This window comes from Myotis brandtii, unplaced genomic scaffold (assembly GCF_000412655.1).
Source record: "Myotis brandtii unplaced genomic scaffold, ASM41265v1 scaffold687, whole genome shotgun sequence".
NCBI classification, from domain to species: Eukaryota; Metazoa; Chordata; class Mammalia; order Chiroptera; family Vespertilionidae; genus Myotis; species Myotis brandtii.
The window spans coordinates 1,654,037-1,668,813 of record NW_005370687.1 but is presented as its reverse complement, the minus strand read 5'-3'; the positions used below and the strand labels follow the sequence as shown (position 1 = coordinate 1,668,813).

The 14,777-nt window shown below is 51.3% G+C and overlaps 1 protein-coding gene across 3 annotated transcripts in view; it reads left to right on the top strand.

The window, feature by feature from the left end:
• Nucleotides 1–263: 263 nt before the first annotated feature.
• The window catches only part of ANKS1A (ankyrin repeat and sterile alpha motif domain containing 1A), a 102,887-nt gene continuing 88,373 nt past the window's right edge, over nt 264–14,777 (top strand). For 2 of the 3 annotated variants that reach the window (XM_005881748.2, XM_014529604.1), the window contains exons 1-7: nt 264–554; nt 1,283–1,358; nt 1,639–1,740; nt 1,847–1,948; nt 3,735–3,931; nt 7,448–7,540; nt 12,444–12,567. In XM_005881748.2, the coding sequence (XP_005881810.1) occupies nt 351–554; nt 1,283–1,358; nt 1,639–1,740; nt 1,847–1,948; nt 3,735–3,931; nt 7,448–7,540; nt 12,444–12,567 (898 nt within the window). In that variant the 5' untranslated portion in view covers nt 264–350. The remainder of the gene's footprint in view (nt 555–1,282; nt 1,359–1,638; nt 1,741–1,846; nt 1,949–3,734; nt 3,932–7,447; nt 7,541–12,443; nt 12,568–14,777) is intronic. The other variant, XM_014529605.1, reaches the window with a different exon arrangement.

Sequence of the window (14,777 nt, the reverse complement as noted above, 5' to 3'; positions counted from 1 at the left end):
ACTTCCGGGCTGGGAGTCCCCCCTCCAGCACAGAGTGGCCGCTCCCCCGCTTGCAGCACCTGGGGAAGAGGTGGCTGTTGGAGCAGTCGGCCTTGTTCCCTGGGGAGTACCTCTGGATTCTGACTGACTTCTCTTAGTCCCCAAGTATTGCTGCTGTTTTTCTCATTTAAATTTCAATGGTTTTATGGGTGATTGTCCCAGTCGCAGGCCCCTCTGCCAGTCACCTTTCTGATGTGATCTGCTTGTTAACTCTTTAGAACAATGACAACGAGACGGCCCTGCATTGCGCAGCGCAGTACGGCCACACGGAGGTGGTGAAGGTCCTCCTGGAGGAGCTCACAGACCCCACGATGCGCAACAACAAGTTCGAGACCCCCCTGGACCTGGCTGCGCTCTACGGGCGGCTGGAGGTGGTGAAGATGCTCCTCAACGCGCACCCCAACCTCCTGAGCTGCAACACTAAGAAGCATACCCCCCTGCACCTGGCGGCCAGGAACGGCCACAGGGCCGTGGTCCAGGTGCTCCTGGATGCGGGCATGGACAGCAACTACCAGGTAGCGGCCTGAGGACCTCCCGGGCTCCGGGACTTAGTCGTTTCGGAAAAGGCACAGTGCCGTGCTGCTGGGCTGTCTCTTAGCACGTTCGCACCACGTGTCAGACGCTTCCATTTGTTGGCTCGTTTTACTGGGAGGCTTTAGAGACCAATAAACTCCCCGAGTGAGGCTGTTGTTTTTTGTTTCTTTCCAGGGGTAATATGTAGTCATTACACCCTGAAAAGAAGTGATCATGGATGAGCCCTCGAGATTAGAAACGTTTCATTATCTCCCTCCACCCAAGTCTCACTGCACGTCAGCCCCTCCAGGCCCCTCGGCCGGGCTTTGCCGACGGGAGACAGCGTTTCCCTTGCTGGTTCGCTGTCCGTTCCTCAGGCTTTGCCCTGACCAGACCTCACTGGAAGGAGTATTTTCCCCTGCGTTTTCCTTAGGACCCCGCCCACCCAGGAAGGTGGAGTTCTGGGGAGTCTTACCCAGACGTGGCTCCACCGTCAGCCGTGTGTGGCCTGCTGGTGGCATAGCAAACCCCTGAGGGCCAGGCCACGCTCGTGGTTTTGGAATCCAGACAAGAAAAATGGGAACGATAACGACAGGACTCTTCGTGGTTTATTTTATCTTCCCGTCCCTTCTTGTCTCTGTCTTCGTCCCGTTTGTCGTGTGTGGCCACGCCAAACCGGGGCGGCCGCTGTCCTGACGACACCCGCTCTGCGCTCTCGTTTGCTTTCCAGACGGAGAAGGGCAGTGCTTTGCATGAGGCCGCTTTGTTTGGCAAGACCGATGTGGTGCACATCCTGCTGGCCGCAGGTGAGGTCGGCAGCGCAGGGTCCGCACGCATGCAGGGCCGGGCTGCTGTCCCCGGCCTCCCCAGAGGGGACTTCTGCTGGCTGCACTTGAACCCATTGTATGTATGTCTCCACTGGTTGATTGCAAGTGTGCGAATTGTTCATGAATAGCTGGATTAAATGGCTTTGGATGAAAAATGTAGGGTGTGCGGCTGGGAGCGTTAGGTGTCCTGGAATTGGACCCTCTTGGAGGCTGACTTGCAAATGCTCATGCCGCTGGTCCACCTGGTTTGCCTTTCCAGGAATTGATGTCAACATAAAAGATCACCGAGGACTGACCGCCCTGGACACTGTCCGGGAACTGCCTTCTCAGAAGAGCCAGCACATAGCAGCGCTCATTGAAGGTATCCGTCCACCTCCCTGCCGGGGACACGAGGACACGCTACATGCTGGCCAGACCGTGGCATTTGTATTTGGTGCAGCTATTTTTTCTTTTATCTTTCCATGTAGATCACATGACTGGAAAAAGAAGTGCAAAAGAGGCAGAGAAAACCCCCACACCCCAGCCACCTCTCATCTCCAATGCGGACTCCATATCCCAGAAGTCTCAGGGTAAGGCAGCTCTTCTGTGGAGGGCGCCCATTGAGAAGTTGGACCTTCTTCAGCAGAACGGAAAATCTTAATTTAAATAATAATTTCAGGGTGTTAGGAGGACTTACGTGCACATTCACGTTCTTTTCTTCCTCCAACTGTATGAAGCTGTTCTGGACACAGCTGGGCCTTCGGCAGCAGCCCCTTCCTGCCTACTTTATTGCATTCTCTGCGTTCACAGGTGGCTCCGTGAGATCTGAGATGTGTAGCAGGCAGGACAATCTCAAGATGAAGTCAGGTCTCAGTGAAACCTTTTCCTAGTGTCGAGCACAGTTGGCTCTTGAGCGTGGTCAGTGTGTAATGAGCCGCGTGCGGTTGGTGGCTGTGTGCCTGCAGATTTGGGTAGTACGTCATCTGGCCAGTGAATGTGGTTGGGTGCTCCGTTACTGCCAGGATTCCCCTTCTCAGGTGTATTGGGCTGCCTTCGGGGCCCTGGGCGTGATGCATGAGAAACACAAAACATGGAGCGACACTGGCCCAGACGCAAATGGCAATGGAGAGGCTGGGGGAGCAGGACAGCCAGGCAGCACGGGAGGGGCTGCAGGAGCAGAGACGCAGCTGATGATGCTCATTCTGGCTTCACTGCCGGGGCCGTGCCCTTCTCCCTGTCACACTTTTTAACTTTTATTTTATTTTATTTTTATTGATTTCAGAGAGGAAAGTAGAGGGAGAGAGAGAGATAGAAACATCAATGATGAGAGAGAATCATTGATTGGCTGCCTCCTGCATGCCCCACACTGGGGATCAAGACCAAAACCGGGGCATATGCCCTGTTCGGGAATCGAACCCTGACCTCCTGGTTCATAGGTCAAGTCTCAACCACTGAGCCATGCTGGCCGGCCGTGTCACATTTTTTTCTGACCTCCTAATCTTCTAGTAATGGGGGTTAGGAGTTCCCTCAGCTCTTAGCATTCAGTGGTTTTACACTTAAAGTTTTGTTTTCTTTATATTATATGAAGTTTCTCCCTCCCTCCCTCCTTCCCTTCTTCCCTCCCTCCCTCCCTTCTTCCCTTCCTTTTTTTCCTCACCCAAAGATATTTTTCCATTGATTTTTTAGAGAGAGTGGGAGAGGGAAAGACAGAGAAAAATATTGATGTGAGAGAAACACATTGATTGGTTGCCTCCTGCACGACCCCTACCAGAGCCTGCAACTGTGGTACGTGCCTTTGACCAGAATCGTACCTGGGACCCTTCGGTCCGCAGGCTGACGCTCTATCCACTGAGCCAAACCGGCTAGGGTTACACTTACAGTTTTGACTTTGCAAGCAACCCAGAGATCCCTGGTCTGTAAGGGTGGGTCACAGATTTGGATCTGGGCCCCCGAGGCTTGGAGTTATCCCAGAGGGAGGCTCACAGCGAGGCGCCGCCAGCTCAGACAGGGCCGCCTCCTCCTGGAGCACGTGGAGCTGCTTAGTAAGAATTTCAAGGCTTACTCACATTTCTTTTGTTGTACTTTGCTGCATTTTCTGGTTTAGGTTTATGTTACCCTGGGAATTTGTGAAGATCTTGGGAGATACCCTCAGCGATATCAAGAGTTGTCCATGTTGAATTAGAGGGAAATCTGCCCACTTCTTGGTGTAAAGAGCAGGGAGGCCTGTGTGTGCTGCTCGTGGAGCAGCCCTGGCTCGTGGTCCTGCTCTGGATCCGCGCTCGGCAGTCCGCACTGAGCAGGCTTTGGGTTGTCGCAGAGCTTGGAAACGTGAGGCTGCTCTTCCATTGACTCTTGCCCTCTGACCCTCCCCTTCAGGTGACGTGGAGAAAGCAGTGACTGAACTGATCATCGATTTTGACACAAACACTGAAGAGGAAGGCCCCTACGAGGCGCTGTACAACGCCGTCTCCTGCCACTCGCTGGACAGCATGGCCAGCGGGCGGTCGTCCGACCGGGACTCCGTGAACAAGGAGGCCGAGACCGCGGGAGTGAAGGCTGCTGGAGTGAGGCCTGTACGTGGCCGGGACCTCAGCAGCCTGGGCTCTGTTGTCCCCTGGGGTCGCTGGGGTGCTGGGGGGGAGAGAGAGCTGTACCCTCGTGCCAGCTCGCCCGGAGGCCTCCTGGGCTCTGCTGAGGCTCCATCGCGCGCAGTGTGCTTAAACCAGAGGGCTCGTGGAGGTACCATTTTGGTTTTTCCAATTTCAATATAACCCGTTTGCATCTTTTTACTACTTTTTGTCCCTAGAGCAGTTTAAAGCATTTTGTGTGTATTTAGCCTGAACGCTGCTCTGTGTTTGGGGTCCTTGCCATGCAGCCTGTTTTCTGTCTGGAGAGCAGTTCCTGCTGCAGCGAGTTCCTGTCCACCCTGAGTCACGCCCCCTTCACTTGACCTCAGAGGTTACCCGTGTGGATTTCTGTGTCAGGGGCTGTAGCAAGGCTCAGCCAACATCGTGTGTGTGGTGTAGGGCATTTCTGTTCTTCCCAGTTGTAACCGCTGTAGCCATTGCGGACAGCGCTGAATTTTCCCTCAGGCCCACCTTCCTGTCTCACTAGTCTTTGGTGTTTGCGTCTGCTCTGGCCTAGGACGTTGTTCTCTAGCCACCTTACCCCATCTTCTCCCTGGGGTTTCACTGTGAGCCTGAGCCAGACTCGGTGGTCCCACTGACCTTCCTGCGTTGCTGATACAGTAATCTGAAGTTTGAGCCCTGGGCGTTTACTAAACTGGCCATTGCTCTAACAGGATCCCGGTGTAATCCCACCTCAGGCATATGGCCTCGTGTGTATTGTTTCTTCCTGTTGCAGAGGCTGGCTTTCCCTTTGGTCTGGATCTGCTGATGACCATTTGGATGGCCCTTTGGCTGCTAGGTGGTACTGCTAGGTGCTGCTGCTACGTGATGCTGCTAGGTGGTGCTGCTAGGGGATGCTGCTACATGATGCTGTTAGGTACTGCTGCTAGGTGATGCTACTAGGTGGTACTTCTAGGTCAGAGGTCCTCAAACTTTTTAAACAGGGGGCCAGTTCACTGTCCCTCACACATTCCACACATGCGCACTGCGGGCCCAGGATGAGTCGGCTGTTAAGCAGGACAGGCAGCAGCGGCAAAAACACCCGGCGGGCTGCATAAATGTTTTCGGTGGGCCGCATGTGGCCCGCGGGCCGCAGTTTGAGGACCCCTGTTCTAGGTGATGCTGTTAGGTGATGCTGTTAGGTGATGCTGCTAGGTGGTGCTGCTACGTGATGCTGCTAGGTGCTGCTGCTAGGTGCTGCTACGTGATGCTACTAGGTGGTACTTCTAGGTGATGTTGTTAGGTGGTGGGCCGCATGGATATTGTAGGTGGTGCTGCTAGATGGTGCTGCTAGGTGGTGCTAGGTGATGCTGCTAGGTGATATTATAGGTGGTGCTGCTAGATGGTGCTGCTAGGTGATATTGTAGGTGATGCTGCTAGGTGGTGCTGCTAGGGAATGCTTGGGCTTCGGGGAGTGCCCAGGGAGTGGCCTGGTATTGCTTGGTGTCCTTTTGAGTTAGGTTCCTTGCCCTGCCCTGGAACAGACGCTGCATTTCCATTTGAAGCTTGTAAAGGCCAGCCAGTCTTGTCGCAGCCCACCAGCGAGGGTGTGATCCAGGACTGTGGTAAACGTGTGAGTGGTGGAGGCAGTGCCTATGCGAGCACCGGGAGCATGGTGGCTCTGTGGACAGAACTGGTCTTTTCCACTTCTTTCCCTGTTAGGAGCAAAGGAATTAAGCAGATCCACCTGTGGAGGAAGGCTTGTGTTCAGTGGTACTTACAGGTGATGCCCATTAGAGGGAGCTGGAGGCTTTAAGCTTTGGATAGTCAAGTTCCTGTGGGACTTGGCTACTGATTTAGTCTCTTTGTTCCCTCTTCCTCTAGAACCCAGCCTCCTAGGGTCCTTCTAAGTAGAAACGGATGCATTTGGGGTGCTGTGCTCTGCCATTTTCATTGGAGTATGTTGTGGATGTGCTACCTCCCTGGCTCTGGGTAACTAACTGTGGCCACCCGCCTGATCTGTGCCTTGTAAGCACCAGGGATGGCGTGTGTAAGTCAGCTCCGTACTCCCAGGCCCGGGCCAGCGCTTTGACGTTAGGAAAAGGATCATGCCTCCCTTTCCTGCCAGTGTCCCTGGTGCTCACCTCTTTCTCGTCTCCTTCAGGAAGCACAGCCTTGGGGGCCTTTGTTGTGTTTCTTTGTGTTTTTCCTCGGCTGTCTGTGTTCCAAGGTTGGGTAACAGTGCGGGTTATGGGCCTGCTGCTTTTTCTATCCCTTCCTTCCAAGGTGGCACCTCTGGAGCAAAGAAGGGTGGGGAATGGGACTTAGTGGAGACCTCATCTGAACTGCTTGGTTTGGCTTGAATGTGTAAACCTGCCTTGAAGTTGTTGCCACTGGGCCTCAGCTGGTCCCAGGACTGTGGGAGGGCCGAGTTGTGGAGGTGGAGTACCGAGTGCTGAAGCACCTTTCAATGAGAGATCAAGGGTGCCAGATGCTAACCATCTCTGGCAGCTCCTAAAATGGGAGAACCATCTTTCCTCCAGGTCTCTCCGAGGCCCACAGGCTCAGCCTCCCCTCTGCCCTGACTTTAATGCTCCTGTTCTGGCAGCACAGGGAACTCGCCTGCCAGCCAACTCCCGTTCCGGCTCCACTGCCTTCCCCATGGAACACTGATGAGCAAGCTTAGGGTAGAAAGGACGTTGAAAGTCCCGCGGGACAATGGCAAGCTGCTCTTCAGCATCCTTTCCCCGAAGACCGCTCTGTGTTCCTGAAATTGTCTGCCGGTGACCCCGCTGGTCCCTCTCCAGCAAGTGTCTTGCTCCAGGGCAGGGCTGGCGCACCAGGGCCACAGACAGCTGCCTCTGATGGTGAATAAAGTTTAATGGAACACTTTGTACCACAGCGGCAGAGCTGACTGCAAAGCCCAAAATATTTACTCTATGGCCCTTTAAGAAAAGGTTTGCCAACCCCGCTCTAGGGCAGAGAACTGAGAAAGACTATTTTTTTAGATGGGCTGAGATGAGATAGGGTTTTTGTTTGCTAATGATACGTGACAGGATGTTGTCGGAGCGTGAGCAGGAATGGACCCTTGTCCGTGGTCACTGTCGTTGCTTCCGAGTGACTGGGTTGTCAGAGCTCCTTGACAAGTTGAGTTTTGGGCCTTGCTGTCTCCTCCTTTCACTGGAGGCAGCACGGATTTTCCTCGAGTTTCACGCCTCAGCCTCATGACGGACGTGTTCCGACAAGGCAGGTCTGTGATGTTAGTGCTGATATTTCTCACTGTGATCAGGATAGGAAAGAGGTGTTTATAATCTCCGGTATAAACATCAGAAAGCAAAGAGCGTGAGAACTGAAGTGTGTTTGTGTGCAGTCTTTCTGTACAGATTCTAGACCTTGACTTTGGTCTCGCAGGGAAGTGCTTGACCAAAGTCATTTTCATTTCCAAGGGCTAAGCTAAGAGTAAACCAAAAAGTTAGATACTTAAAAAAAGAGACGGTGAACGACTTCTTTTCTTGTCTGCAGAGGGAACGGCCACCGCCTCCAGCAAAGCCCCCGCCGGACGAGGAGGAGGAAGACCCCACGGACAAGAAGCTTTTTCCCCTGCCGGCTTCTGAGGTACAGGGTCAGGGTGTGTTCGATTTGTTGGAAAGTGCATCCGTGTGTGCTTAATGACTGTGCTTTCTCGTTTCTTATTGCCTCTTTGGATTAGCAAACCTGAATTGTGTATATCAGTAATGTGGAACAAGCCCTTTCAAACTCACTCTGAAGTACTAAGCAAAGAATTTTAATGGCGCCCCCTAGCGGCCAGCCACTGCTCCAGCCAGCACATTGTCTCCTGGCTCGGATGGGCTGACCAATCGCACTTTGGCTTTTGCACCTGTGTTGTCTTTTGACATAAAATCTAGAGTACCCCTGCTCGCTGCTCCCTGGACTGTGTCACATGAGTAGGTTTTGATGGTTTGTCCCAAATGGCTTACTTCTGTTTTTGCATTTTTTTCCTCTTCATTTCATGTGAAGAGTCTGCACCAGGCCCATTGTGCAGAATGTGGCAGAATGTGACAGAATGTGAGAATCTTCTCACTTAGGTTTATGAAGAAGATCATATTTTCCTTTATCGTTCACCTTAAAAATGTTCCTTTAACTCTTCCTACCATTTAGAGAATGTTTATTGAGTATTTATTTAAAATATTACATAATATCAGTAGTTTATTTTGTAGCTCTTCCTACCATTTAGAGAATGTTTATTGAGTATTTATTTAAAATATTACATAATATCAGTAGTTTATTTTGTAGCTCATTCAAAGCCCTGGTTTTCTTTATTTTAAATTTTAGCTAATATAAACTAATCAGGTCTCATTCCTTTATTCCTAGAAGCAGGAATTAATTTTTTTCACAGTATTGCCATGGACCATCCAGAAAAATGGGTTCTTTTGTTTAATATGAACGTATAGAACCAGAAGGATGGCTTTAGTTTAACGAAACGTATAAATGCAAGGAAGCCCTTTTAAGAATGTGAGTTAGTGTTGGAGATAGGAGATGATTGATTTGCTACGTACAAATTCTGTCTTTATATCTTTCTATTCCTTAATTACAAAATGCTAATTAGCATGTCTCATCTAAGGGGTCTCTACAGCGACAGCCTCTGGGGTGATCAGACATGAGTACGTGCAGTCAGCCTGCGTGCTGTTATGTAGGTTTGCCTCATTGCTCCCTCTCTACAGGGAGATGCCTGGTGATCTGGAGAATATTTGGCTGGGGGTGGGGCTCTGTAACAGGGACTTGAATTGAAATTCCTAAGGCGCAAGGATAAGGGCGAGGCTCTTAAAGTGTCGGCTAATCAGGACTTTCTATTCTCCTGACTTTCTAGAGCAGACACTTTGGCGCTAATGCAGTGCCAAGAGGTGGTGAGAAACCTCCACGCTGACTCCAGATGGGAGACTCCGGCCATATGTCTCCTAGGACTTGCTCAGGGTGGCCTGGAACGCTGGGTCCGTTGGGCCACGAGAGTCCGTCTCGGAAGGCTGTGAGGGCCCGGCCTGGCTTGCCCAGTGATGGGCAAGTGTGTGAATGTAGAGGTGATGCGTCTGGGTCACTGGCCTTTTAGTGATTAAGGCAGGTCCTGTTGGCTATAATCAGAATGGATAGTCTTCTCCAAAAGTGGGCTTTTTTTTGTTTTACTCTAGTCTTCACTGTTATTTATTTATTAAATCTTTTTTTTTTTTTTTTAATACTCACTTGATATTTTTCCATTGATTTTTAGAGAGAGTGGCAGAGAGCCCAGCCGGCGTGGCTCAGTGATTGAGTGTTGACTTATGAGCCGGGAGGTCATGGTTCGAGTCCTGGTCAGGGCACATGCCCGGATTGTGGGTTCGATCCTCAGTGTGGGGTGTGCAGGAGGCAGCCAATCAATGATTCTCATCATTGATGTTTCTAGCTCTCTCTCCCTCTCCCTTCCTCTCTGAAATCAATAAAAATATATTAGAGTGGAAGAGAGAGGGAAAGACAGAGAGAAATATTGATGTGAGAGTAGCATATCTATTAGTTGCCTCCTGGATGCGCCCCGATCAAGGCCCAGGCCGGGGAGGAACCTGCAACTGAGGTACATGCCCTTGACTGGAATCGAACCCGGGACCCTTTGGTCTGCAGGCTGACACATTATCCACTGAGCCAAACCAGCCAGGGCCATTTTTATACTCAAATTTTTACTACCCTAAACTTCATCTCCTAGGACAGTGGTCGGCAAACTGCGGCCCCTTGAGTGTGGCTCTTCCACAAAATACCACGTGCGGGCGCGCACGTACAGTGGGATTGAAACTTCGTGGCCACACTCAAGGGGCCAAAGAGCCGCATGTGGCTCGCAAGCCGCAGTTTGCCAACCACTGTCCTAGGAGGCAGTTTTTGGCCAGCAGTCTTCCCCAGTGTTTGTGTCCTGGCTTGTCATTGTCAGGTGACCCATGGGAGCCTTTAAGGGACGCTGGGCATACCTGGCTCCGGGAGAGCTCGTCAGCACTGGTCCTTTAAACACATGCACCTGTGCGCGTGCACACCACATTGATGTGTCTGCCCACCAGGTGGGCTGCCAGCTGCACCGGGCTGACCGGGCACATCTCTGGGCTCAGATGTGCTGAGCGTCATGGAAGTGGCAGCTGCTATGGTGTCTCTTCCCAGAAAGCTGCCCGCAGCCCAGCTGGCTGTCCCATTGGCCAGTTTGGTGGTAGTAGCATTTCTCCACAGCAGGAATGTTGCTTTCTGCAGAGCGGAGAACGGGTGCGGTTGTGTGGCTTCTGGCTTTGATTTATTGCCAGCCCTGGAAGAAGGGGGAGAAGATTAAGTAGTAATTTAGTGAGGAGCAGAATCCTTTCAGGTGGAAATCAGTTTCTGCCATACTCGCCGGGACACAGGGCTTCCTGAGTGGGCGCTGGGAAGCAGTTTATTGCTTTCTTGTGAGATGTTAGTCCCGGAGCTGGCAGGGGTCAGGACGAAGCAAAACTCTCACCCTGCCAGTTGTCTGGTATGAGTGGGGGCTCTCAGACATCTGAGGGGGACGCGTTCCAAACTGGACGGAGACATCAGACCTCCCGGGAAAAGTGGGGCCAGCTTGGTCCAGAGTCAGAGGGGTGGGTCTTATGGCCCGACTCTGCTGGGAGCTCTCTGTGGAACCCTGGCAAGTCCCTAGACCTCTCTGTGGACTGGATTTCGGCATCTGCAGAATGAACAAGCTGGACCAGGTGCTCTCTAGCTGTGACGACCGGGGCGGGTCCTTCTCAGGGGCAGGCCGGGGTGCATGAGAGCCCTCACCCTGCAGGACACTCAGAGTCAGCGTCCAGCCTCTGCCGCCCTGCAGGGGTGAGCCCCGGGTGTACACCTCCGGACGCAGGTTCCTGTCTGCGCAGCCTGTGGTATTAAGTTGACCTTGAATGAACTGCCTAATGGCCCCTCTTTGTTCCCTTAATTGTGTTCCTGGGAAGAAGCAGAGGAGTAAGTAACAGGCAAATGGCTCTTGTGATGAAATAGCTTCTGGCTTCCAGGTGGCTTTGGTAAGGAGGCTCCTGCTCTGCCTCCCACAGCTTTGGTTAGGAGCTCTGGTCAGGCTCTCGAGGGGCGAGTGGCGGCCTTGTTACCATCCAGGGGCCGGCTCATTTCTCTGAGGCTGCGGGATCCTTGCCGTCTCCTTAGGCGGAACCCGGAGAGCTGTGCCTCCGGGAAGCAAAACCGAGATGAATCACACACCCGCGTCGGTGTGGTGAGCTGTGCCGCATGGCAGTGCAGGAGGGTTCTGTGTGGTCTGAGAACCTCACTCGTGAGGAACCACTGTTTGTCCGGTGGACGGGGAGCCCTCCTCCCCCTCGTTCACAGTGTGCGCTTGTGCTAGAGAGGCTGCTCAACAGGAGACTGTGCTGTGGTTTGCTCTCCTGAGAGCTAGTATATGATCGATCATTCGTAATGTGCCTGTGAAACTGTTGGATTCTTAGGACAGATGAGCCAGAATTACCCTCTGAAGCCAGGGTCTCCTTCTCTCCCTTGGGCGGCCGTAGCACTAATCCTGGTGTTTCTGGTGCTGATCAAGCTTTGCTGCTCTGGCCCTACAACTGTGGCCCCTGGCCCTCGGCTGAGGGAGCCAGTCGGCAGTGCAGGAGCAGCTCTGGTCCAGTTCCTGCATCAGACCCGTGGCTGCCTGGACTGGGGCTTTCTCAGTTGACAGAGCTGCCTTTCCTCCACTGAACCATTACTGCCTCACCACTCGACTGTTTTCAGAACAAAGATGGCTGTAATTCATTTAAAATGTCTTCTATATATATAAAAGACTAATATGCAAAGTGTCCCCTCGGGAGTTCGACCGGGAGACCGGGAGTTTGACCGGAAGACCGAGTGTTTGATCGCTCGCTATGACGTGCGCTGGCCACCAGGGGGCAGCGTGGAACGAAGGAAGGCCCCGGCTGGCAGCCAGAAGGCCCCAATTGGCCAGGCCTAGGGACCTTATCTGTGCACGAATTTTGTTCACCAAGCTTCTAGTTATCATAAATGCAGTGGAAGCTGGCTTTGAGGACCTGTGAAGAAGGGCTACAGAAATAGAGGACTCACAGAGCACTTCGTCCCTGTGAATGTCAGTCCCACTGCAGACGTAGGAGGACTCCAGCCTCAGGTGGTCCCTGTTCCTGTTAGCAGAGATCTGGAGAAAGAAGGCCTTCATGCTCCGCTGGGAAGTAGCCACGAAAAGAGATTGTGCAGATCACAGTGGAAATGGGGGAGGGCCATCTTGGATTTTGTTTATGGTTTTTTGAAAGATAAAGTGTGGTAAGGAAAGGGGAGTGTTTTAATCAAAGGCCATTGCCATGTGAGGTCCGGGTGCATATCCACAGAAGCAGTGGTGACCCATGGGACGCTTGAATCCTTGACCTTCTCTTACCCCCCCCCCCCCCCCCAGGTGAAAAAGGATCCAGTAATCTCAGATTTGTTCAGCATAGCCTGCTGGGGCTGTAGCCACTGGCATGAAAAGTCTGGGTGTTTTCTCTCTTAGGTCTTGGCCATGCGAGCCCGGGTTCAGGAGAGCACAGCCAGGGAGGAGGAGGAGGAGCATCCGTATGAGCTGCTGTTAACGGCAGAAACAAAGAAGCTGCCAGCAGTGGACGGAAAAACAAAAGGTACAAACACCCCCCCCCCCCAAAAGAAATAACGCTAAAGGGGTTCGTACAGTTTGTGCCCCGGGTGGAAGGCGGTGATGCTGTTCCTGCAGCCTGGGTGGGGGTGTGCGATCCTTCCCTTGTCAGCACAGGGGTGGGAGTCTGCTTGCCACCTCTCCGCGCACGGAGCAAGGGGAGGGTTAGGTGGGCCAGGTGTGGTGGCCGGGATTGATTTGGGGTCTCAAGTCATAAGCCCTCAGGTTAATGCTGTGGAAAAACAAGTCCAGCAAGTCAGTCCCTTTGGGTCCAGGCTGACAGCACAGGCGCAGCTTTGAGTCCTGACCTCAGATTGAGGCACCCTGGGGGGCCGTGATTGGCTGCCACCAGGTAACTGGAGTGCTCTGTCGCCTTGGCCTACTTTCATTGCCACTGCAAATTCAGCCTCCTCTGTGAGGGCGTGAGTGCTGCGGGCCGGGACCCAGCCAGGCCTGTGGACACGGGCACGGTGACAGAGGTGAGTGCGCCCTGCCCAGCAGCCTGTGACCGCCTCCTGAGGAGCAGGAAGGGCGGGCACTTCCCTGCAGGCAGGCAGGCAGGCAGGGCGCTTGGCGCCTCTCCTCCGCTCTCTGCCGCTTGCAGGGAGAGGCCCGTCACGGGGTAGCATTTGTGTCTCCTTCCAATCCTAGGACAGCCCATGGTTCAGGTAAGAATGGGGGATTCGAGGGTTTCTTTAGAAGTTCCCTTTGCTAGGCTTGTCAGAAAGTGGGGGAGGCAAAGAGGACATGTGCCTATGTGGGTGACATTGTGGATCTTAATTTTAAAGGTCCTGTTTAGCTCTAGTCCGTTTGGCTCGGTGGATAGAGCATTGGCCTGGGGACTGAAGGATCCTGGGTTCAATTCCGGTCAAGGGCACATGCCCAGGTTGCAGGCTCAATCCCCAGTAGGGGGTGTGCAGGAGGCAGCTGATCCATGATTCTCTCTCATCATTGATGTTTCTATCTCTCTCTCCCTCTCCCTTCCTCTCTGAAATCAATAAAAATATATTAAAAATAAAATAAAGGTCCTGTTTAAAAGGTTTCTCTGGCTTGCAGAAACTCTGTGGGGTTTTTAATTTTGCTTTGTTTATTTGGTTTCCATTTGGAGCTTTTTTAAAAAAAGATTATCATTTAGACATAGTAAAATTCATCCTTTTGTGGGTAGCTCTGTAAGTTTTGACAGATATAGTCATATAACTGCTACCATAATCAAGAACAGTTCCATCACAGCAAAAACGTCTGTGTCCCTTCATAGTCACTCCTGCACCCTTCCCTTATGCCTGGCAGTCCCCACTCTGATATCTTTCCCCATAATTTTGCATTTTCTAGAATGTCACATAAATGGAATCACACAGTATGTATCCTTTGAGTCTGGCCCTCTCAGTTAGCAGGATTCATAGCGATTCATCCATGTTGTTGCATATATCCGTACTTGTGCCTTTTCATTGCTGAGTAGTATTCCTTTGTACCACAGTTTATCCATTCTCTAGTTGAACGACGTTTGCTTCAGTTACAGTTTGGGGAAATAACAAAGAAAGCTATTATGAATATTTACATACAGATTTTTGTGTTAACATAGGTTTTATTTCTCTTGGATAAACACTAGGATTGGCATGGCTGGGTCCTAGGTAAATATATGTTTACGCTTATAAGAAACTGCCAATTCATTTTCCAGGGAGATTGTACCATTTTGCATTCCCACCAAGTAGATGTTACATATCCTCCCCAGTGCTTAACATTGTCAGGTTAAAAGCTTGTTTAGCTGTTCTAATAGGTGTTTAGTGGTATTTCATTGTGGATTTAATTTGTGTTTCCCTAAAGGCTAATGATCTTTGAGTATCTATCAATGTAATTATGATCCTTATATCTAAAAAAGTGTTCAAATCTTTTGCACATTTAAAAAAAAATGGGTTTTTTGTTTTTTTTCGTTACTGAGTTGTCAGTCTTCTTTATACATTTTTTTTGGACAAAAGTTCTTTTTTTTTTTCAGTTGATCAGCCTACCCAGGTTCTCTAGCCAGGTTCTAGCCAGGATCTCCAGCCAGGTTCTGTGTTTTTTTTGTTTTTGTTTGTTTGTTTATTTATTTATTCTATTATAATCACCAGTTTACTCTGTTCATCAGATTATTTATTCACTTAATTTTTAGATTTACTTGTTGATAGATGTGTATTTGTTGTTCATAGTTTGTATCTTTAC